This window comes from Triturus cristatus, chromosome 3_1 (assembly GCF_964204655.1).
Source record: "Triturus cristatus chromosome 3_1, aTriCri1.1, whole genome shotgun sequence".
Classification (NCBI taxonomy): Eukaryota; Metazoa; Chordata; class Amphibia; order Caudata; family Salamandridae; genus Triturus; species Triturus cristatus.
In genome coordinates this window covers 892819880-892844020 of record NC_140583.1, presented here as the reverse complement: position 1 = coordinate 892844020, position 24141 = coordinate 892819880, and the positions used below count along the sequence as shown (strand labels likewise).

The window sequence follows — 24141 nt, the reverse complement described above, 5'->3', positions numbered from 1 at the left end:
AACAACTTGATGGAAGTCATACTGACCAAAAATGATTTCACGGCGTGAGCCCACTGCATAGCAGGGAATGTAAATAACATTAAAGAGGACAATATGAAAACAAAATATACACCCACCTGAGAGGAAAAGATAGTTTTTTTTATTGTTGCATGTTGTTCCAAAAACCATCACAATATGCCACGATCATAATTATCACATCTATATCAACAATCTGTCCCAACACATAGATCAAGAACATTTCTATACAGTTTCTATCTATAAAGGATCAGTGGATATCAGATGCCTTTTACTGTACCTCTCCTGATACAGTGGGATCCGAAAGAACAGTATCTGAAACATAGTCAAATTTATAAACGAAAAACTCCCTCCCTCCCCTTCCCCCAGGGTCAGCCAGCTACACACCTCTCCTTATCTACATAGCATAAAATATGTTAAGGAAACCAGCTGCGACATCCTATTCATGTGCTCACTAGACTGGGATGAGCTGTGTACCTTCTCTGTCATCCAAACCGAGTTGAACTACCTCCGTTCTCCTAGTATTTCATGCAGGGGAGGCCTCCACCTGTAACGGAACCTCTAGAATCATTCCCTGCCAAGCTCTCACATTGTCTTCTAATTTATCGGCCCTCTGGACTCGTCTCATGCGGACCACCTCTCCCGTCGCCCACTCCACCAGGTCCCTGGCCCAATTTTTCAGTGTAGGTGGCTGTGCACTCATCCAACTAACTGCCACCCGCCTCTTTGCCAACACTAATCCCGGCTGCAGGAACCGTCTTGAAAGCTTCCTGCCTTTGGGCCGTAATATAAGTCCCAGGAGTACCTGCATGCTGGAGTGCTGAATCGACCACCCCGTAACTTGCTTCAACTGATCCAAGACCGCCCCCCAAAAGGGGATACCTTAGGGCATTCCCATGTCTAGCATCATCATAACCACACTTGGGGCATTTAGAGGACCTGTCTGAATATATTTTATGTAATGTATGTGGGGTCAAGTATGTTTGGTGTACGATGTTTAAATCGCACATTGAAGCTAATTCGTTTGACCTCTATATGTACTCTTTTCCACTCTCTCTCTGTCAATGGCGTTTCAAGTATTTCATCCCATCCCACTTGCCCTGTATTGGCAGCAGACCTACAGCAAAGTCTTCACGCAACGCTTTATATATATAGGACTCCAGTCTGCGGCCCCCAACCATCGTGACTAGAGTCCTAAGAGTAAAGGATATGGGGGGCTCTTCTGGGAATGATGGCCATACCTCTCGCGCAATCGCCAAAATCTTGACGTATTGAAGGAATTGTCCATGTCGTAAGTTAAATGCCGATTCAGCCTCCTCTCTGGTGAGGAAACGCTGACCCAAATATAAGTCTGCCATAGTGGCACAACCTACCGCTGTCCACCGAGTGATAGACATGTGCCGGCATATGTTCCTAAACTGTGCCACTGCCCAAAGCGGGGCCTCCAGGGCATACGGGGCCTTTTTCACTACTTTGCTTACCGCGTATTCCCAAATAGTAGCCACCTGCCTAAGAATGTAGGGAAGGTGCACTGGGACCTTCGATCCCATCATAAGGAGTTCTGGGGCGGGGGTCTCCCCATGGGTACCCTCCAAAAGTTGTTTCTCCCAATTGTCGTCATCGTCCAGCCAGTGTGTCGCGTGTTGCAAATGTGTCGCAATGTAATAGTGTGCGAATCCGGGGACCTCCAACCCTCCCTGTTCCCAGGTTTTCTGCAAGGTAGCTAGTTTCACTCGCTTTCATTTGGATCCCCACAGAAGTTCCACCAATAGTTGGACCAATTGTCTAAAATACACCCATGGGATATGGTAAAGCGAGCTCTGGAAGACATAGAGGCATCGCCGAAGAACCACCATTTTTATCAGAGAAATCCGCCCCATCAGAGGCAGAGGGAGGTCTCGCCAGAACCTAAGCCTATATGCGCCAGCCGGACCCCGAGGTATCGGATCGAGTCAGTAAACCAACTCATTCCCACTGCTGGCAAATCGCCCACTCGCACCCCTCGCAGGTTACCCATGGGGAAAAGTTTAGACTTCCTCTGGTTAAGACAGAGTCCAGAAAGCAGACCAAAACGGATAAGTTCCCGAAGAAGCTCCGGGACCGCCACTTCAGGATGAGTGAGATACACCATCGTATCGTCAGCGTACATAGACACGACATGTACTGTAGCGCCCAATCGAACACCCCAGTGCTCCATTCGTCTTCTAAGGAGAGTCGCCAGCAGTTCCATCACTAATGCAAAAAGGAGCGGCGACAGGGGGCAACCCTGTCGCGTACCTCATTGGAGGACCAGCCTATCGGACACCTGATTTTGGAGACGGATCCGAGCGGTCGGGCTACAGTATAGCAGCCGCACCCAGCTCGTATACATGTCTCCTAGGCTCATCTGAGCCAGAACCCACCACATGTATTCCCACTCAACCGTATCGAAGGCCTGACGGATATCCAGGAGACATAACGCCCAGTCAGATTCCTCAAGTACCGGTGCATGCCATAAGTGTGCATGTCTTCGCAAGTTAAGTGTGGTATTTCGAGTTGGGATGAACCCAGACTGGTCAGGGTGTACCAGTTGGGTCATATGTAGCAAGAGCCTGGCCGTCAATACACCACGTAAAACTTTCACATCAATATTTAAGAGGGATATAGGACGATGAGGAAAAGATAGTTAAAGTGGAATATTGTCATGCACTTGTACAGAAATAAGTCTCAAAGGTGTGAAATAAACCATGTGAGTAGCAATGTTTACAAAAAGAACTATCACATCTCTAAATCCCAGTCATCTACAAAAATTCAAAAAAGATTGTTGAGTTCATAAAATTAGCTAATTCTGTTCACAACTTTATGCTGTATTGAGGTCCTGTATTTATGGCGACCTTTTAGCCGTCTTATTTCAATTTACATATCAGTGTACTCTATGGTCCACCAAAGGCAATATATATGTTTGTGACTACAGAAACTTCATTATCTTTTCTTTACCAGCATGCCACAGGGAGCGGGCAAATTTGAAAGATGCTCCATATACTGACCAACACATCACAATTGTGAATGATTACTTTTGTTGGGAGCCTTTAAGGTGGTCTTGTCTGAAGTGTGTTATATATAGAATAGTCCATATGCTATTGAATATATAACTCAATGAGAGTTCCTTTAGCTTGGTTAATGGGTTTGATTATTGGGGCTGCCGTATAGATTTCTGCCAATCTCAACAAAGTGGCATTTTCCTGTTGTACCCACCTGCTAGTTGGCTTTTACTGCTTTTATGGGAAATCTTGCATGCAGTTGCTTATGGCATGGTAAGCGCTCACTAAGTCATACGATACCTTAAAAATGTCCTAGATGGTCAATTACAATCTGGATCATTTGCTTATGTACCTGCAATTTGATAGTTGTGTGATCCATCTCCATTTTGTTATCACATTGTTGCTTAATGCAGCCAAAAAGATCCTGAATTAATCTGTTATTGTTTTACATATAATTAGGCTAATGCATACACTCATGCTGCTTACTCAATAAGATCCAACAATGGGGAAAAAGCAACATAGTGTCTTTTTATAGTTAAATGTGCATTATCTCATGAAAACCACTTTCAATATTTGTCGCTTTCAACTTACTGAATATGATAGCTTCTATATTCTTAAATTAATATTGCCCTTCAATTTGATAGCAGATATTAAATAACATTTTCCAAACCACTTTACTGAGAAAAATCTTAGCAATCACATCCTTTTCAAAATTCGTCCTCAGAAATAAAGTTGGTAATAAATCACTTAAAAATATCCACACACACAGTTTGAATACCTCACAAAAGCTTCAAAGCATTTTGCATTCCTTAAAGAAAATTAAACAACTACACAATAGCTAAATAGGATGTTTTATTGTTGGAAATATTTCTTCAATTATTTTTGACCTATGGATGAATTTGTTGCCCGAAACGTGTGCTTAAACTACATAATGGTATTATCTTATTCACCTCTGAGGGATAAGTATGAGCCTCAGAAAAAAACCTGAAAATTATTGTATATCCCTAAATCACATGATGTGCACTGGGTTAGGCCATTCATTAATTTAGCGACTTCATTTTACATTTGTTATAGGTGTTATTCCAATTACCCCACTGTACAAAAACAAGTAGGATATTCCAATGCAGCTCTCAATATCTTCAGAATTTCAGGATTTTGCTGGATAAGATGTTGCTGTATAAAGTATGACACAGTGCAGAAAAGGCCTCCTGAATTTTGTTCACAATTGTATGTATGGAAACTGTGCATTCTGCAGTTTGCAGAAGCAAACATATTTGCGCAATATAGCAATTCATAAACAGTACATTTTGACATATACCTCCATCTGCATTCTATGAATATCATCTGTGTTCTGCAGTATACTTATTATTTGGATACTGCTACCATGTTATTGCTAAATTGGACTTAAGACAGCAGCACTTACACATTTGACGAGCAACATTTGTCAAAACATTTTGTTGTTTGCAGGTGTGGCAAAAAAAAAATATTTACAAGATTACACTTTATTCTGTGAAATACCCTGAAAATAGTAGCTTTAACTAACACTTTTCAGTACCAAATTCACACTCGATTTGTTCAAGAATCAGCCTTATTATCCAGCACGCTGCATTCAGAGATGACTCCATCTTTCCACACACTTAAGGTAATGTGAGATACAGTATGATGCAGTACCACAAACCACAATATAGAAATCAAATCCTGTTAGAAAGGGGTGAATTACCTTCCATTGTGTTTGATAGGATGCTGGCAGCACTCAGAGCTCGTTGCCGGAGCATCGGATCTTCCAACAAATCCATTGACACATGGTAAGAGCTCAGCCTTCTCTTCTTCATTTCTGTTTCTGTGCCACCCTGCAAATTAAGCAATGGTATATTAAACAGTCACCTGCAGTGACAGACTCAGAACTTGTCATTCACATCCTGCAAAGGAAGGATCTGGGTCAAGGATAGGCATGCTTCATGCAGAATTATATCTCTGTTATTCATGCCAAACATGTCTGTCCTATGGTGGTAAGGAATATTGGAAGCAAAAATATTGTGGGACAAACTATTGTGTCAGGAATATTGAGGAGAAAAATAGCATGAATGTAGGTTTCTATAGGTAAGCAAAGTGTTACTATATATAACCCCGAATATATGTACCTTGACGATATATATATGTCTTCAAGGTACGCAGATGTGGAGTTCAGAATAGTAAATACATTCTTACCTATCTGGACTTTTCTTCTTGGTGTTTGGTCCTAGATATGTTTGACTTCATATCCTGTCCACACAATATTTTTGCTTTCTATATTCTGTCAGTGATGCCTGTCCTATAGCTATAGTAGTTTTAGCAGCGTTGAAACATGAAAACTGGTCATAATCCTGTTGTCCAATGAAAGGATTGCACATTCCATCGGGATGCTGGAGAATCCTCACTGGAGATGCTTGCATTTGCAGAAATATGTGATTATTTAATTGGGACTTCAAATGTCTTTTTGTAGAATCCTAATTTTATGTTTGGCTAGTGTTTAATAAATATTAATGATTTGCTTGTCTTTGGCATCCTACATGGGTCGGTATTCTTTCATCATTAAACTCTATATTGTGCCTGGGGCCTTGCTGCTAGGCCATTCTGCTGCCCTCCTTTCCCGCTCAAGAGAAGTGGACCGTCTCTATTTTTCACCACTGCTGCTGAGTCTGAGATCTGGTCTGTGTTTGGGGCAGCGGAAAGGCCGGGAGCATGTTCACCGTATCCAACAAACAAAGCCCTAGGCACAGCAGGACTAACTAAACTGTAACATTATTAGCAAGAGTTTAGCTTTAAAATGGAAATATATTCATTTTTATGAGAAGCCTCACAATATGGCTGCCCATAAGCAAGTGCCTGATATCAGATAAATTGTGGACACAAAAAGGAATCCCCTGGTGTAGTTCAACATTTCACTTTGAGTAAAAATAGCTGCAGACTTCTGTGGTCCCCTGTGTCTCTCATATAAATGGAATGTCTCAACCAAGGGCTACGGTGACCTATATGTGCAAGATGATCTATGGCAGTCAACTCAAACATAGCCACTTGAAATCTGACAATGTATGTCAGTTAACTCAAGTATACATTCTTGATTCCTAATTACGTGTCAGTCCACTCAGCCATTCTCTCTCGAGCCCTAATTATAACATTGTCTATACAAATAATTGGATTCTTGTGTATTTGTTATGATACCGTTGGCCATAAATGCAGCCACGGCCACTGTAGGTAAGAGCGGTGGGGCCGGATGGGGGGGGATTTCGAGAGGTGACCACGAGCGAAAATTAATTATTTATTTAATTTCCCCTTGTGGTCGTCTCTCGAAATTCCCCCTACCGGCCCGTCCCACCGCCTACCGGTCTTACCTGCAGCGGCCGCAGCTGCATAAATGTTCCAGTAAATTGGGATCCCATGCACAAAATTGTGATCGCTGCGCAAATCCTTGTCTCAGCAGGGATCACAGTTATGGCACTTATTTACCCGGTGTGCTGAAATCTGTAGGCCTCTTTGAAATTTCGGCAGGTGAAATCTGCTGGAATTTTATAGGGAAAAGATCTGGTAATCACCCCCAAAAGTCGGAATAGATGCTCTTTATTTCACCCAATAATATTACCCCGGTGTCAGATATTATTGCGTGCAAAAACTACTGATTGCCCCTCTGAGACCTCATTAGCAGGCCCCTAAGGTGATATTAGACAAAAAGTGATTAAAAAGAAAATAGATTTAAACATCAACATGTTGACACCTACACAAATGCACCAATTTCAGTATACAAAGGCATACAATAACTGTGTTCATGGATTCATATTTGCCATATGCATTCCTATGTTAAAATGTACCAGAAGCTTCAGATAGACTGTTTTTCATTTTAAACTAATAATACGTATATTTTCAAAACAAATCTTCTTAATCAGGAAAGATTTGCATGCTAAATAGCTATGTTTCACTCTGGTCTGAGGCTATTCCATTAACAATGTAGAATTTGTGTACTTATTCTTCACAGTATGACTAGTAGCGTTTTGTAAATAAAATTAATGAAGCATATAAGGACAAAGAGAGAAAGCCTGTATCCCATTGGCTAAAGTGTAACTTTTAGGATGAGTCAGAATGTAGTGTCATTGGCCTGCAAACCAAAATCCAAGAATTTCTCAGCATGTGTTGTGGTGTGAATGTGTTAACAAGTACTGCAAATGCATGGAGTTAGGAACCGTCTAAGGGAATATTGATGCGGTGCCAGTTAGTATATTAAAGGCATTGCCAGAAGCAGGTTCATTCAAAGCTAGACCAACCAGGTATCATTCCCAAGGAATTCCATGGTGGGGAAATACTGGCTGATGCAATAAGAAAGGGCCACCATGCCTGAACTATTTCAAACCTCCTTACATTGTCATCAGAAGGTGGTTTATCTATTATCACCTCTGGCAGAAGCAATCCAACGGGCGATGTGGGAACTGATGGACCGCCGACCAAGGACACCACTCCATTGCAATCCACTGTGCTGTGCATCTTCCCGTTCACTGGGTGCACCGGCAGGATCCTGGACACCTTACTGGCTTGACTAAGGTTACTGTTGCGTCGTTCTCTATATCCATGAGGCACAAAGAGGGATCCCCGTCTGCTTTCGTTGTCCTCAAAAGTGCTGTGCTCGTCATCGGCAAAGTCATTTTCTGAGCCAACGTCTTTCCCGCGTCCTCTGTTGCTGAAGAGGCTGGCTCTGCTATTGCGCCGAGGGAAAAACAGTGAATCACGTATGCTCAGCATGGACTGCAAGAATAGAAGAGATAAAAACACTGTCAGAAAAAGGATCAAACAGCATTGATATCCAATAACTGTGACACTAACTCAGTCAATACATAGAGGCACACACCTTTGACAATAAAGGAGAAATACCAATTTCCTTCTTTTTCGGCAAAGTGAAAAATTGGTAATCTAGTATGGAGCCTTATAAGAAGCCTTATCCTTAAAACAGGTGATCCAACCAACACAATATCCACCATGTAGGGATCACTATATAGTATAAATGACATCATCTCATTGATTTCAAGGTAACTTTTGCTCCAGTATTCTACCAGCAGTATTTGCACAACACATCCTTCCCTAGATGTCCTAAGGGCCCCTCAGAGCATACAGTAACACCGCCGGGTCAGGTATTCACAAGGCTCCTGCAAAAGTTAAGTTTTCAACAGAAAATTTGGGCTAAATCATAAAATATTTTGGGTCAGCACTATTACATGCCCTAGCCAGAAAATGTTGTCCAAACAACCTTTAGCACAGCGTCTTAAAAACGCGGTTTTGTGAAGAGCGTGTCTGTGGCATGATTAAGCAGATGGACTGTAGTTGCACTACAAGACAACACAGCACAACAACATGAAACATCACCACAATACCATACAACACCTCAAAAACATATCAGCAGTACGAGAAAACTTCAATTTATGAGACATATGTAACACAGCAAAACTGCTCAACAATACACCAACACAAAATAATAAATTGGCAGTACCACAATTCAAGTGTGTTGTTGTATTAGGTGCAGTTGTCTTATTGTAATTGTGCTTTTTGTGTTGTATCGTGCTGTTTTCATTGTGCAATGTAGGGTGGTTTTCCTTTGTTATTTCTGTGCTGTATTCTGTTTGGTTCATTGTTCACTATGATTGTGTTTTCTTGTTTTTCATTATTGTTTTGGTCAAATATTTTTGTGTTGCTGAGAGGACATGTCATGTGACGGTCCTGTTATGTCTCTTTCTCTATTGACTCGTGATGGATTCTGATTCTATCTGTCCCACTTTTGTTTTAATGCAGAACACACAAGGATCCCTGCCAAAGACAGAAATACACCAGCGCCATTCTCCGCGACTTTACGGGGCAGCAGTCAGCCACGAACATGTCACAGACCATGCTGCAAATGCGCTTCGCAAGCTGAGGTGGGAGATCCCACCCTTCTGAACCAGACAAGTCTGAAGCAGTGCGGTTCTCTTGTTTCATTCCTGTAAACTGGACCACTTATGCAGTGTCTGCCTCCTGCAGTCTGTGCCCATCGATCTGCCATTGTTGATGAATAAATAATACCAGGCCAGTTGGCCTTTGTATACTGAGCTTACCCGTGGAACTTATACAATAGCAAGTGCTTCACAAATGAGTCAAAGATCTTAGGGGCATATTTGCAAGGAGATGGCAGAGTGCAGAGCTCCGGCACATTGTGCAGCACCGTGCTCCGCCATGATATTACTAATTTAAACGTTTCCACTTATTCCTGTCTGTCTGTCTGTCTGTCTGTCTGTCTGTCTGTCTGTCTGTCCGTCCGTCCGTCTGTCTGTCTGTCTATTTATCTATCTATCTGTCCATCTGCCCCTCTACCTTTGCAACTCTATCTGTCTGTCTTTCCATCTACCTTTGCAACTATCTATCAGTCCATGTACCTATGCAAACCTCTGCCTTTCCATCTACTTTTCCAAACCTATCCATCTATCTTTGTAACTCTATTTCGCTCTGCAATTCTCTGTCCGTCTGTGCAACCTCTTTCTGTCTGTGCAAGCCTCTCTCTCTGTGCAAACCTCTGCCTGTCTGTGCAAGCCTCTGTCTTTCTGTGCAAGCTTGTCTCTCTGCCTGTGGAAACCTTTGTCTGTCTTCTTGACTGTCTGTGCAAGTCTCTCAGTCTGTGCAATCCTATATATGCAAGCCTCTTAGGGCCAGATGTACTAACATTAGGAATACCGATTTCCTAATTGCAATTCTCTCCGAATCGCAATTGGGATATCGGGTATTCCTAATGTATGAAACTCTTTTGAGTTTCATTAGCAATTACTAGTGGGTTGTAAATGGACCTACCCCATACATATTAATGAGGTAGGTCACAATTTGCAACCTAATAGGAATCCCAGCCATCACAGGGACCACCATGTCTGTGATTGCTGTTTAACCCCTTCAGCGCTGCGCGGATTCCCCCGCGGTGCTGAAGGGTTCGAGCGCGGGCGGGGCCATGACGGAACGGTTCCGTCATGAGCACAGCTCAGCCGATGCTCATGACGGAATCGTTCCGTCATGAGCATGGAAGGGGTTAATAAAGCAATCTTTTTTTTTTACTTCAAATTAAGTGCTCTTAAAAAATATTTGTTTTCCATTCTCATAGGGAAAGGGTCTCCAGGGGAACCCTTCCGATTTGAGAATGGGTTTGTACATCCTTCAAGGCGTCGGTAAAATATTTATTTTTTGCAGCTGTAATTCAGTCGCAAAACATTCACACATCCCATTCAGAGTTGCTGTTTGGAAGAGATGCCCTAAACACGCCCGAATCGCAAACACACATTGTGATTCTGAATGTCAGTACACACCTCTCCGTCTGTGCAAGCCTGTCTGTCTACCAGTCCGTAGTGGTAGATGATTTCATTTCAACAATATTGCAGTAGTAACCACACATTAATCTCACTAAAATCAAGACTAACTTGTTGATGAATGAATAATGCATACCTAAACGTTTATTTGATACTAATGATTTAATGAAGAATACAGTCGCAAAATGAATCTCCATAGACAATTATTTTATTGACTTTCATTATTGATGTTAAAAAGGGTGTGCAATCTAGTCTGTACATGTGTTATTGAGCTGACACTTTTCTGATGTGTAGTGTGACTACATCTGAAACAGTGTCATCGAATGACAAGGATATTTCCATGTATACATATACATTGCATGTAGTGGCTTTCACATGGTTAAGGATCATGTTTATTTCTGCCGTTTCTGTGACAGTCATCTAAATTCCCTTTTGCATTCCAAATACTAGAGCTGAATGTTAATGTATGCTATATTACTGAAATGCATATATTAGTGAATGTCTTATTGCTTTAATTGTTTAACTTAGCATTACTTATAGGCCTCAGCATCATCTCAAACGCCAGTGAGACCCAGCTCATTCTCTCCCTTGATGATGACCCCTCCAACACTCAGACGAAGTTTATCAACTGCATGTCTGAAATCCAAACTGGATGGAGTCCAACTGCTTGAATCTCAACTACAAGACGCAGGTGGTACTCTTCAGAAAAGACACCGCTCTCTGGTCCTCGGCCTAGTGGCCCTAAGAACCAGAACTGACACTGAATCCGTCTTGATCGACAATCAAATCTCAATGACAAGCCAGGATAATATGGTTGTCTTCTCCTGCTTCCACACCCTCAAGCTCCTCAGACAAATTTTCAGATAGCTCCTGCTCAACACTGAAGAACCATCACCCACGCCCTGATCACAAGCACAAGCTTGACTGCAGAAAAATACTCTACACCAGCAGCAATGCACAGCTTACCAAGATTCTCCAGGTCACTCAAAACACAGCAGCCAGACTCACGTTCAAACTCACATACACTCACCTCTGGCTTCCCATTCACAAACGTACCCTCTTCAATGCCCTCACGCACACATACAAAGCTCTGCACAATCAAGGTCCTGCATACTTAAGCTTCTACACACCGACCAGACACCTCCCCCTGCCAGCTTCATGCTCACCCACATCCCCTGCTTCCAAAGAGCCAGAGTCGGCAATCATGCCGTTTTGTACCGTTTGGCCACTGATGGCTGGAACACCCTTCCCCTACCGATCAGAGCCAAAGGTTCAGTCCTAGAATTATGTGACAAGCAGAAAACCGATATATTGCAATAGGCCTCAGTCAAGGCAGCTCGCTCCTTTTTAAGGAGCCAGGATACACTACTAGCTGACACGCGTGCACACAAATACACATAACATAACATAGTTTGGCAATACTATAGACCTATGTTTCTTTACAAATGGCCTGTCGGGTAAAATCGCATATTTGAATTTTGACAAGATCTACTCAGGCTTTCATCCTTCTGAGGTTGATAAACTAGGTACTAGTTTATATTGGGAAATAATAAAGCATGTATGTATGTAAGGTGTCTGATGTAAAATACTTTGGATAACAGAGCTCTGTAAAATAAAAGGTCTTGTGCATGTCAATGACACATTATAATCAACATTCCAAGCGAATACATGATAACACATAAAGCGCGTTGTAGACGGCAGTTCACAATGCACGTGTACCTGGTGGGGAGATGTGTACTTCTTTTCGTATGTCAGTCTGAAACCTTTTCTTTTGAAACTGCTGTCAGATTCCGATTGGTGGAATTTCTCATTATCCCCTTTCTCATCTCCCTCCGATTCTTTCTGTTTCCGTTTCTTCTTTCGATTTCTTCTTTCCTTAGCACTTTTCGAGCTCAGCATGGATGCTTCTGAGGAACTCTCAGACAGCGTTCCACTGTAGACTCCATTGTACCCTCGCCCATCATCCAAGGCATCTGCTGACGCCGCTGCTGCCGCTGCCTGGAATGGTACATGAAATGGGCACTTTGAGCATGTGGTGTAACATCTCACTGAGTAGATCAACTCCTGGCCTAGTTCTTGACATTGAACATTTGCACATCCAGCATTCATTTATATGATTAGCTTTACCTGTCTTGACCAAACATTCATAATAAAAATGCATAACTATTTATATATATATTATTCATATACATATAGTATTTTGGTCAGCCCCCTTCCGCCATGAGGCTCATTCACATTTTGACTGGGCTACCAGATCATCCCACTTCATCAATTTACCGATTTGCATTGTGAATAATAGCACTTTGCCTGCCCATGTGCGCACCGCCGCCTGACAAGCAGTGGACTTCAGTGCCAGGGCTGGTGTGCCTAGACTGCTGGGCCACATTTATTTTTAAAACTATGCCAAAATATTTTTTTTGTATATTGAAAAAAAAAGTTTGTGCTTAAAAAGGCTGGGGCTATTGGCTTTGCTAGTGCTTGTCCCAACCAAGTCAGCATCACTTTTCTAAAACACAACTATTGACAGAAAAACCATTAGTAATGAACATACCACACATGATGTAGGGGCTGACTTTTCAATTGAGGTGATGAGTGTCCTTTACTCTAATACATGTGAGTAACGATTGTGTAACTTTCACTGTCTCTGCAAAAGTCCAAGAAAAGTCGTAAAACTTTGAAATACTAGGACTTAACCAGTGTGTGTTTCATTTAAGTCTCACTTGTGAACGCTTCACGGGGGAGGTTAGGGAAATGCCATGCTAATGTGATGAACTCAAACTCGGTTGTGAATTTATGGGTACCTCTGAACATTTTAAGGTGATTTCCCCGTATTTATTCGAATACTTAAGTTACAACTTATAGATGCAGACATAACTTCTGAAAAAGTGTGAGGATGTGAACAGGACTTGCATGACCCTTCTTTCTCTCTGGCCCACCTGCTGCCTTCATGCCCTCTGCGACAGGGGGTAGCCAGGGCGGTGCCAGAGGTAAAGAAGAGCAAGCCATGGGTATCTGTCGCTCATTTCCACGCTGCCTCGTGATCCTCTTCCATATATTAAAACTGTGGCATTATCAAATATCTCTGCTCAGTAGTTAGGCTTACCTACTTTGATTTGTTTATGTTACTTTGCTTTTTGGACGAACGTGTCGTTAAACTTGGTCGCCATCAGAAACTGGCCCCATTTTAACAGTGTCAGGTGTTAGTTTGTTTTTCTAATGCCTCCAAAAGCAGGCACACATACACATTATTGTGGACATCCTCATTTATATATGACATTTCGATTTAATTTTATTGGTAAAGAGTGGGTAAAATAATTGTCAGTTAGCCTGTTGGTCCATATTTGAACTTAGCGCCTACCTTGTAACTCCTCGTTTGGCGTCCTTGTGCAGCCTCCGTTTGTGTTACCCTCCCGCCGCCGCATTTGGGATCGTAGCGGCCGCAGTGAGGAGGGAGGAAGTCAACTACCACTCCCAGCTTCCCCGCCAGCCCAACCCCGGAAGCAGCGGCCAGGAGGCGCTTTAAAAGCGGCTACACTCCCGGTGGAGCGGGTGTCAGTTAGCCTGTTGGTCCATATTTGAACTTAGCGCCTACCTTGTAACTCCTCGTCTGGCGTCCTTGTGCAGCCTCCGTTTGTGTTACCCTCCCACCGCCGCATTTGGGATCGTCGCGGCCGCAGTGAGGAGGGAGGGAGTCAACTACCACTCCCAGCTTCCCCGCCAGCCCAACCCCGGAAGCAGCGTCAGCAACTCTCTTGCCAGGAGGCGCTTTAAAAGCGGCTACACTCCCGGTGGAACGGGTGTCAGTTAGCCTGTTGGTCCATATTTGAACTTAGCGCCTACCTTGTAACTCCTCGTTTGGCGTCCTTGTGCAGCCTCCGTTTGTGTTACCCTCCCGCCGCCGCATTTGGGATCGTCGCGGCCGCAGTGAGGAGGGAGGGAGTCAACTACCACTCCCAGCTTCCCCGCCAGCCTAACCCCGGAAGCAGCGTCAGCAACTCTCGCGCCAGGAGGCGCTTTAAAAGTGGCTACACTCCCCGCGTCGCGGGTCCGCGCGCGGGCAGCGCCGGGCTAAACCCGGGCAAAGGGCGGGCCGTCTGTGGCCGTCCGGGGCAGGGAGAGGCAGGGCTGGGCCACCCACCTTGGCCTTGTATGCGCAGGTAGCGCCTGTGGCGGAGGTAAGAGCTGCTACTTATCGGAACAGATTTATTGTTGGCACGCATACTCGTAATGGGGAATATTGATGCGGCACAATCTCGACCCAATACCAGACATAATAAATCTACTAACAACCCTCTTCCAAGCCTAACAGCCATCGATAGGATGTTGCAAAAGACTATCGGGGTCGTAGAGACTACGGAAAGACGCCTTTCACTTCCCATTGGCTTAGCTCCGCCTATTTTACCTGTCAACCCATCTATAACTTTGGGTAACTCTTTTGAATCTATGTTAATGACTTCATATGCTGGATTACCTGGATTGCCAGGAGCAATTATTAACCCGGAGTTATTTAATTCCAACCACTCTTTGATTTTGGATCACACCCCCCCCGGCAAGCAGATTGTCCACCACACCAGTACTCCAGGAGCAGGATTTGAGTGGAGAAGCACAAATTGTTAATGATATTATTGATTTAGACGGCAATAACGCCACCGTGTCGCCTACTACTATTGCACAACCCCACGTTGCTATTTCACCAGTTAGAACAAGAGGACAAAAGGCTAAAAGCAAACAAAAGCACATTAATAAAGAGCAGAAGGCACCTAAACTTAGGGGTAAAGGCAGCAGATGTCATCTTAAAACGGTGCAAAACCTGCCCGGTGGAGAGTCATGCGAAGAACAGTCAAATGTTATAAATGTCCAGTTTAACGGAAACAAGAATGAGGTCAGCATACATGGCTTTTGGGAAAGATTGGAGGCACTTATATCAACATTTTTAAGGCCAATTAGCGTGAACATCCGTGCTCTTGAAGCTAGGGTAGGCTCTATTGATCAACATGTAAAGTCAATTCTCTGCCCAACTGAGCTGAATCAAGCCCTATCAGCTGTCCCTTTACCTGAACCCGATCAAAATAGGGTTACGTTTGTACCTGTCCCGCATGCATCTGAGGGTGCCAAGGCTAGGTCAAGGGGGACAGTCACACAATGAAACGTCCCAAGTACTTTATCTGAAAGTACAGGCAATAGCAGTAGCTGTCCTATTGATGGGGGGATAAGTGAAGGTAAAGATAAAGCTTCATTGGAAAAGGGTTTTACTTTAAGGGAAGGTACTGGGAAACACGGGTTCAAACACTAGACCAGTTAAAGAGCATACACCATCCAGCAGATTATAAAAGTGATAATGTACCTCCTGTAATGAATCTACCACCAGAATGTGGAGCGTATGTCACGGTTCTTTGTAATGTTCCCAGGCTACGGGAAGGGCAATTTGAGACCAACGAAACCCTTAAAAATAAAACTCTTCATTGGTTAACCAAAAATTGTGGCTTCCCAACTATAGATGTAGAACAGATTATACTCACACAAAGAGTAGGATGGATAGGCCCCACAACCAAAATATTTGATGGGGACTGTATCATCATTAATTTTAGGTCCCCAGTTTGGGCACATAAAGTCTTACTCAGAGCGTCTCCTCCTTCCCATTGGGAATTCAACACAACCTTACTGCCACTTGCCTATTTCTATAGACATCTACTAGTCAATAATCATGCCATTAAGCCTACCACCCATTATGTGAATAACAATTGGTTGCCAATGGCTCCGGCAACTCATTCGTTGTTATCTCCTCTACCACTATACAATAGGTTTCAATGTTTGACTCCAATGGAGGATAACGATTGACACATAAAACCAGCGGAGACCACCGATAGGGGGAGGATGGGGACCCCGAATTTAACTTCCATGCAAAATGAGACAAGTAAAGCACACCCTCTGTGTATGGATTCCATCTTGACAAACAAGTTACCAGGGACTAATGGTATTGTTGAGCCTGTTATCCCAACAGGTGGCACATTTGTAAAGCCTATTTTGTGTACGGACGCATCTATAAATTCGACTAATGCTAACGGGACATTATCCCAAAAGGGGTATACACTGACAACTTGGAACATTGCAGGTTTTAGGAACAAACTAGGTACGCCCTTCTGGCAAGACTTTATCACTTGTGGCAGCGACATAATGTGCTTACAAGAAACATGGAGTACAGAATCTATCTCAGTAGAAGGCTATACCTCATACTGTGTAAATGCGACCCCCTCTTTAACCCCTTCAGTGCCCATGACGAGCTGGACTCGTCATGGGCTGCGGTGGCGCTGTGCCCATGACGAGTCCAGCTCGTCATGAACTCCGCCCGCTAATGCAAGGCGCGGCACTGGGCGGGGAAAGGGGCGGGCATGCAAGGGGTTAATGGGCAGAGCTAAGGGTGGACTATTGCTGCTAATTTCCACAAAACTGATTGGTTGCAAAGTTTTAACTTATTCATCTATTGACAACCATAGTCAAGTTTTGCGATTATCTTTCCCGCAAGGTAAAGATCTGGTGCTAATAAACCACTATAAAAATAATTTCCAAAAAGATAGAGGAGTTTGTTTAGAACCATTGGAAAAGGAGCTAGATAGGTTACTAAACACATCCAATAAATTGGCGGTAGTTTTGTGGGCAGGTGATTTTAATATTCAAGCATGCCCCGCCACACTTACTAACTCTTGTGGTTATTTGAAAACTTATACGACCGCTGATGGGACAAAGGATGATATGTTGCATTTCCCACATTGTGAATATGGCTTGACCCTTAATACTTTAATGGCCAAATTCGATCTTGAGCTGTTAGATTGTACGATAAGCGAGGGCCATACTAAATGTCCAACATTCACCGGTAGGGAAGCTAACAGTAATATAGACCACATCTTATTTTCTAAAAATAGTCCATACATGAACCTTTGGATATCTGAACAGGTGGTTAGCGATCACAATAGTATTTCCATAGTTTTGTTGGCTTGGGGCAACAGAATCACTAACACTGCCCACACAATCACTGACATCCTCCCGATTAGACCGAATGGCAGGAGAATAAAGTGGGATGGCTTGGACCCACAAAAAATACATCAGTAAATGCAGAGACTGTATTAATTACTGTCTCAGCGAAGAGGCTGCCTCTGAAAAGCTATGTATGGAATTTGCTAATATTAATAATGTGATAAGAAATATTCTAACCAGGAAAACTAAAGGTCGCAGACAGGACGGGAAGAAGTGGTTTGACTCCGAATGTTCCAAGATTTTATCTAACCTAAAATTAGCATTAAGGTCTAAACCCCGCAACCAAATTCTTGTCTGTAAATTACGCAATGATTACAAACAAGCAGTTCTAGCACAAAAAAAGGTGATGAGATTAGACGCCTGGGATAAATTAACCATGGCAAGTGAATTGAATAATATTAAACTTTTTGGGGAAATTGTAAATAGCCCTTTTTAAAGGACGATCATATTCCTGAGCTGATGTCTCATGTTAATTGCACTGAATGGATCGAACACTTTTCTAAAATTTTTAATCCAGAAAAGGTCGTTTTAAATTCTCCTCTTTTATCAAATAATTTTACGTGGCCCACATTACCACTAACAATTAGTGTCGAGGAGGTGCGTGAAGGGCTGATAAATAGCAAAGGGGGAAAGGCTCCCGGCCCGGATGGTGTCCCGATTGATTTATATAAGGATGAAATGGATCTCTGGGCACCAATCCTTGGAAGAATTTTTAATGTTGCTGCTATAGGAAATTTCCCAATATCATGGGCTGAATCCCTAATTGTCCCACTTTATAAAAAGGGTTCGCGCTCTGAAGCATGCAACTATCGCCCAATATCATTACTTGATTCGTCAATAAAAGTGTTGAGTAGGGTGCTTTTAAAAAGATTGGAAATATGGGCCGAAGAATCCAATATACTGACCCCAGTTCAATATGGTTTTAGGAAGGGCATTGGGACCATAGAACAATGTGTTAACCTGGAATTACTTATTAATAAATACACAGTGGAAAAGGGGGTAATCTGTTTTTATGTTTCGCTGACTTGAGTAGTGCGTTTGACCTAGTGGACCATTCGCTCCTTTAGTCAGTATTACTCGAACTAGGGGCCCCAAAGGAGATTGTGTTTTTTCTAGCAAGGATATATGAGAAACTTTCCTGCAGTGTACGCTATGGTCCTATGGGAGAGCGAACCCTTTTCTTCACTGTGCGAAGAGGTATCAGACAGGGGTGTGTATTGGCACCCCTTTTATTCTCTCTTTTTATAAACCAAATCGCCGAGGTTTTAAATAAAACCCCAGCTGATGCCCCTAAAATAGATAATACCGTTGTGTCTGTATTGTTATATGCGGACGATGCCGTCCTAATTTCACGCACCCCTCTGGGTCTACAACGTTTAATTGATGTTTTTACTGATTTTATTAATGACAGGAAATTGTTGATCAATAAACTAAAGACATTTACCATAACATGTGGAAAAAAATTAAAATCCCCGCGGTCCTTCTTTCTAGAAGGCTCGAAGATTCAAGCTGTTAAGACCTTTTGTTATTTAGGCATCAGCTTTGATGGTAATGGTAAATGGATTAATGAGCAAGGAAACATTGGTCACAAAATGATTAGAAACTCTAATGGTATTTTCCGTTTTGCTTCAAAAATAGAGGACCACAGAATAAAAGATATGGTAACCATATATAACGCAAGATGTGTTTCTTCGGCCCTATATGGAGCTGGTTTATGGGGCTATTCTTCTATGGCCCAACTGCAAATAAACGAAAATATCTTCCTTAAACATTTGTTATGTGTCCCAGTTGCAGCCTCATCTGATCTAATACATCAAGAAACTGGTCTCAACTATTTATCAGATCTGGCTGCCTTACGCCCTTTACTATTATGGCGTTCAATTTGGCACAAAAAGGAAACTGAGTTTACACAGTCTGTAATTAAGGACTGCCTTAAGTTGGACCACCATTCTCGTATCCCGTGGCTGAATTACATTATCTTCTGGTATAACACCTTATTCGGAATCAAGATCTCTAAAGATTCAGATAATGTAATACCACTCTCTAAGAAGGAAATAAAAGACACATTCCTTCTTTATAAGACAGAAGAAAGGAATAAGTTGCTTCAGACCCAAAAGACCTCTGTATTCTATAGGCAGCTTAATCTTAAAAATGGACTTCAGTCATATTTGGTGGAAGTGACTAGGAAATCGCACCGATTTGTCCTAATACATCTAAGGTTGGGCATTGTACACCATCTTGTATCCTTCCCTGTAATTGGGGTAGGCTCTACTGCAGAATGCCCGTGTGACAATATTTCCAAACAAAGTTGTTGCCATTTTCTGTTATTTTGTAAATTTTATACATTTTTGAGGAAATTTTATCTGAAACCGATCTTTTTAAAACATAATATCCGTTTAACTGCAGACGCCATGAATCTACTCTGTTCTCTCCAGAGTTCGGACATTTGCTTCCATGTTGCACTATACATTTTGAAATGCAGAGCTGCTAGGAAATCCATAATTATATGAATAATGTCAACTGTGTTTTGCTATGAATTTGTAGCTATGCATAAGTCACTTTATGATAGCAACCTATTTTGCACATATGCTTAGGTCACTTTATTAGTATGAGATGATGCCATTTTGCTATGCACAAGTCACTTTATGATAGCAATCTATTTTGCACATATACTTAGCTCACTTTATTAGCATAAGATGATGCCATTTATTGTGGAGGAAACTAATGTCCTATGGATGCGAAATTGCGCTTTATATGGCTTATAACTGTTTTATGTATAAGTAATCTTATTACAGCGAGGTAGATGCACGTCACTTTATTATGTCAAGGGATTTCTTCACTTATACGGTGATAACTATTGGTAAAGTCCTATTCACTGACACAATATTATAATGACTAGGCCTACTTACAATTTATGCATAAGTACCTTGTTATTGCGAGGTGGAATTATTAATCATGAATTATTAATTTTGTTGGAATTAATGTTTCTTGAGCATTTTTACTTATGTCGCAATGATATATAATTGATTTTAATCTATTTTTAAACATGTATATATATTGATGTATTTTTGATCTATGTCCCACCATTCAGTGCAAATATTAGGGCCGGTATAGGAATAACTTTCTGTCCTTTGATTTGTTAAATCATGTGTTATGATATTTTATTGTATATTACTTTGTCTACCTTATATGGTTGTATTTATACAAACCGAATTAAAGCTTATTTGACTTGACTTGAATTGTTTACACCACGAAAATGCCCCTTAATGGGGAGCTTGACAAAAAGAGTAAGAGTTAAGGATTGCTATACAATTTTCAAGCAATTTAATCATATAGAATGATAACGTGTTAACTTGTTTATGTTCAAAGGATGGTTAAGCCAACCCCTCCATCTCCACATCCATAGTGGAGCTTGGGGTGGTGGGGGGGTTTGAGGGGGAGGTTTGAGGGGGGATGTCAGAGGGCGCGAGTTGCCATAGGAAACGTCAGTAACGTCCTCATAACCCCACGCACGTTTTAGAAATGGAGATATGCAGTGCAGGACTTTCAAAGGGTTCTCTGTGGTAAGAGATCACCGGCAGTGCAGGAATGTGTGCCAGGAAACCTTTCTTTGCTTCCTTTGAATTTTTATCTGAAGATCAGAGTGTGAGAGAAACCTCAACAAATCTCTTCGCTTAGGCGTTTTTTAAATTTAATTTATTGCGATTCTTTCCGTTTGTTCAATGTTACTGTCTAAAGCAGTGGCACATGTAAGGGAAGGCTTTCAAACACTTCAAGCACTTAGAGAAAGGTTGTCTCTTAGTTATTGCTATAGAAAAAAAACAGTACTTTAAAATTCTGATAGAAAAATACACTTGGAGTGGGCAGACCTGAAGTGCCAGCAGTGTTGTGTGTGTACTCCATAAAATGGAGCAGCTCTCCACCACAAGAAAGGGAATTATTCCTTGCTGGGGATTTGCATAATTTATACAGGAGAATCTCTCTCTCTGAAAATATGCATCTATAAAGTTAAAGGTATGTTATAGTTAGTCAGTTAAAACATTTTGCTTTAAACTGACAAAACAACTGAAATTCACCAGTTATAGTTTACTCAGGTAAGAACAACTCGTTCCCTAAAGTAACTATAACTCCTGGCCTTGTCATGAACGGTGTTGTCATCAATGATGTCATTTCAGATGCTGCAGGGATGTTCTCAATGATGGAGTTCTTTCTTGCAGAGTGACTTTCCTTGGTGATCCTGGAAGGAAAACCTTGGAATGGTTTACAGTGGAGCGAGCCCAGAGGGCACCAGGGAGACCACCAGTCCCAGGTGTGCTGCTGCTGGCCATAGGGGCTAAACTGATTAATTTTTGAGATCGGGATGCCATTCTGCAGGCAGTACGTTCACATGGCCCATGGATGGTGCAAGATGTGACCATCCATATCTATCCGGATTATACTACACGTGTACTATGTCAATGGGAAGCTTTTCAAAGAGTTAAGCAACATCTAAGATTCCAAGATTTTGTTTTTATGGTGCAATGGACGTACCATGGATTGAGGTGGCAGCGAGGGGAGGTGGGAGGGTGATCCTTTGCCTCAAATGTTATCTGACTCCACGGATCATGGGGAGGGGCTGTGTTGTACAGCACATAGGGACCATTATGATGAGCGATGATGTACACAGTGACCGTTTGCTACCTCAAAATTTTAACATGGAACGTTAATGGACTAGGTAGCCAAATCAAGGGGGACTGGTGAACAGGGCACTGTTGTGCTATGCAGTAGATGTGGTGTTTCTATAGAAACACATCTTTGAGGATCTAATTGTGGCTTCCTTGGGAGGGAGAGGTACACAATGGTTAGTCACTCAGGGTATTACTCTGGATCCAGGGGAGTCGCAATCCTGATAAAAAAAGGTGGCATTTCAAGTGCAACAGACCTCATCCGATGATAGAGGATGCTATACTATGGTTCTGGGCAAGTGAGAGGGGGAGACAGTTGCTTTGGTTAATATATATATCCTGGCAGGATTGCTGACTGAGATGCTGGCACTTTCGAACGCCTTGCTGATCGGTCTCTCTCCTGTGGTGGTGCTAGTGGGAGAGGACATTAACAAGATAATAGACCCCCACATGGATATAAAAACTGCCCCCCCACTTGGTGCACTGTGAGTGGGGAAATTAGGTACCTTTGTGACGGCCTTGGACTTGGGAGACATGTGGAGATCGCTGCACAGGACACATACAAACTACAATTTAAACGAGAGGATATCCCCTACTAAGCGGAATCTACTTCTGATCACTACAATCATGCATCACTTACAGACTCCTATCTACTCGCTATTCTCAACAGACTGAACCCAACTATATGAAAAGAATGTCAGATATTCATTATGTTAATTGAAAGTACATATACAAAAACAATTAAAAACATAAAAAATATATATGCTAAAACATCATATAATCAAGTTCCACATGATCTCCTCTGCCCCCTACTTTTTACATCAATGTACAGATTGTGCAATTCTGGATACTTTCTTCCAGGCACTGATTGGCCTGCAATGATCCCTACTGAGGAACAATGGTCAAATTTGAAAATCCCTTCTCACTCTACAGAAATCCATATATGAGGATGACATAATGCTACCTAGCATCTGTAAGTATTATGAGGCGGAGCAGCTCCAGGTAGTGAATGAATGGGCATTTGCCTCATTGGGGGACACCGCCTACTGGATGGACCGAGAGAAACTTGAATTGAAGGGATACCTACATGTGCTGCGTGTAGGTAGATTGGCAGAGGACACACCACTGGCCACCACAACAGTGGCCTCTCTATGGCACAAGCTGAATAGAAAAGTAAGCCGGGGAATGAGGCTTACTCCTCCAACATCCATGTGGGTGGGGACATGCATCTGGAGACGGAACTGACGAGGTTCAGGCAATGGGATGTGATTCACCTCTCTACATTAGAGGATATATGGGATGTGAATGGAATGTGGCCATTTGAGTGCCTACAGGTGGAATATGGTCAACTGCAGTCTGCACTACATGCAAGAATACCAAGAGGGAAATAAACAATGACAGTGTGTTCAGTGGAATCCCAACTCTTGGATGCCCTTATGACATCTAGAACTATCTCTCTAATGTACGTGACATTGATGAGGAACATACAAAGTGAACTGTCTCAACTATGGACCCATTAGCAGGGTGATGTGGTGGAACTGACTGACAAAGACTGGAGGGACACTCTGCAGTTCCCATGGAAGGTGACAGTAAAAGCAAGTTACCTACTTATTCAGATGAAAATCCTACATAGGATTTATTGTACCCGTATGCTCTTACATAAAACTGGCAGATCCCAAGATGGCGTATGCCTGCTGTTCTGTGGACAGTGCAGCACTTTCATTCATTCATTCTGGGAGTGCCCCAAGCAGGCAGAGTTTTGGAACAAGGTTACATGCATTCTCACAGAGGCCACATGGATCATACTTGCCCTTGAAGCCTCCTTTGTACTGTTAGTTGTCTGGGTGGATCCGGATGCAACACATTATGGGAAAAAACTGATCAACCTGGGATATGCTGTAACAAAAAGGGAAATTGTCCAAAAATGAGGTCGCAACCTCATCCCATGTCTGCGAGATTGGAGAGGTGGCATGGAGATGAGCAGAATAAGTGAGAAGTTGATGTATCAGGGGAGGGGATGTCCTATATATATGAAAAGATATGGGGCGATGGCCTGCAGGGTCCCAGTGAACG

The 24141-nt window shown here is 42.5% G+C and overlaps 1 protein-coding gene across 6 annotated transcripts in view; it reads right to left on the bottom strand.

Moving 5' to 3' along the window:
- LOC146861244 (sodium channel protein type 2 subunit alpha-like) overlaps nt 1-24141 on the bottom strand; it is a 905823-nt gene that overhangs the window by 538704 nt on the left and 342978 nt on the right. For 3 of the 6 annotated variants that reach the window (XM_085645403.1, XM_085645405.1, XM_085645404.1), the window contains exons 11-13: nt 12092-12370; nt 7425-7805; nt 4756-4885 (exon numbers count right to left, since the gene is read on the bottom strand). In XM_085645403.1, the coding sequence (XP_085501529.1) occupies nt 4756-4885; nt 7425-7805; nt 12092-12370 (790 nt within the window). The remainder of the gene's footprint in view (nt 1-4755; nt 4886-7424; nt 7806-12091; nt 12371-24141) is intronic. The other 3 variants (XM_085645408.1, XM_085645407.1, XM_085645406.1) reach the window with 1 other exon arrangement.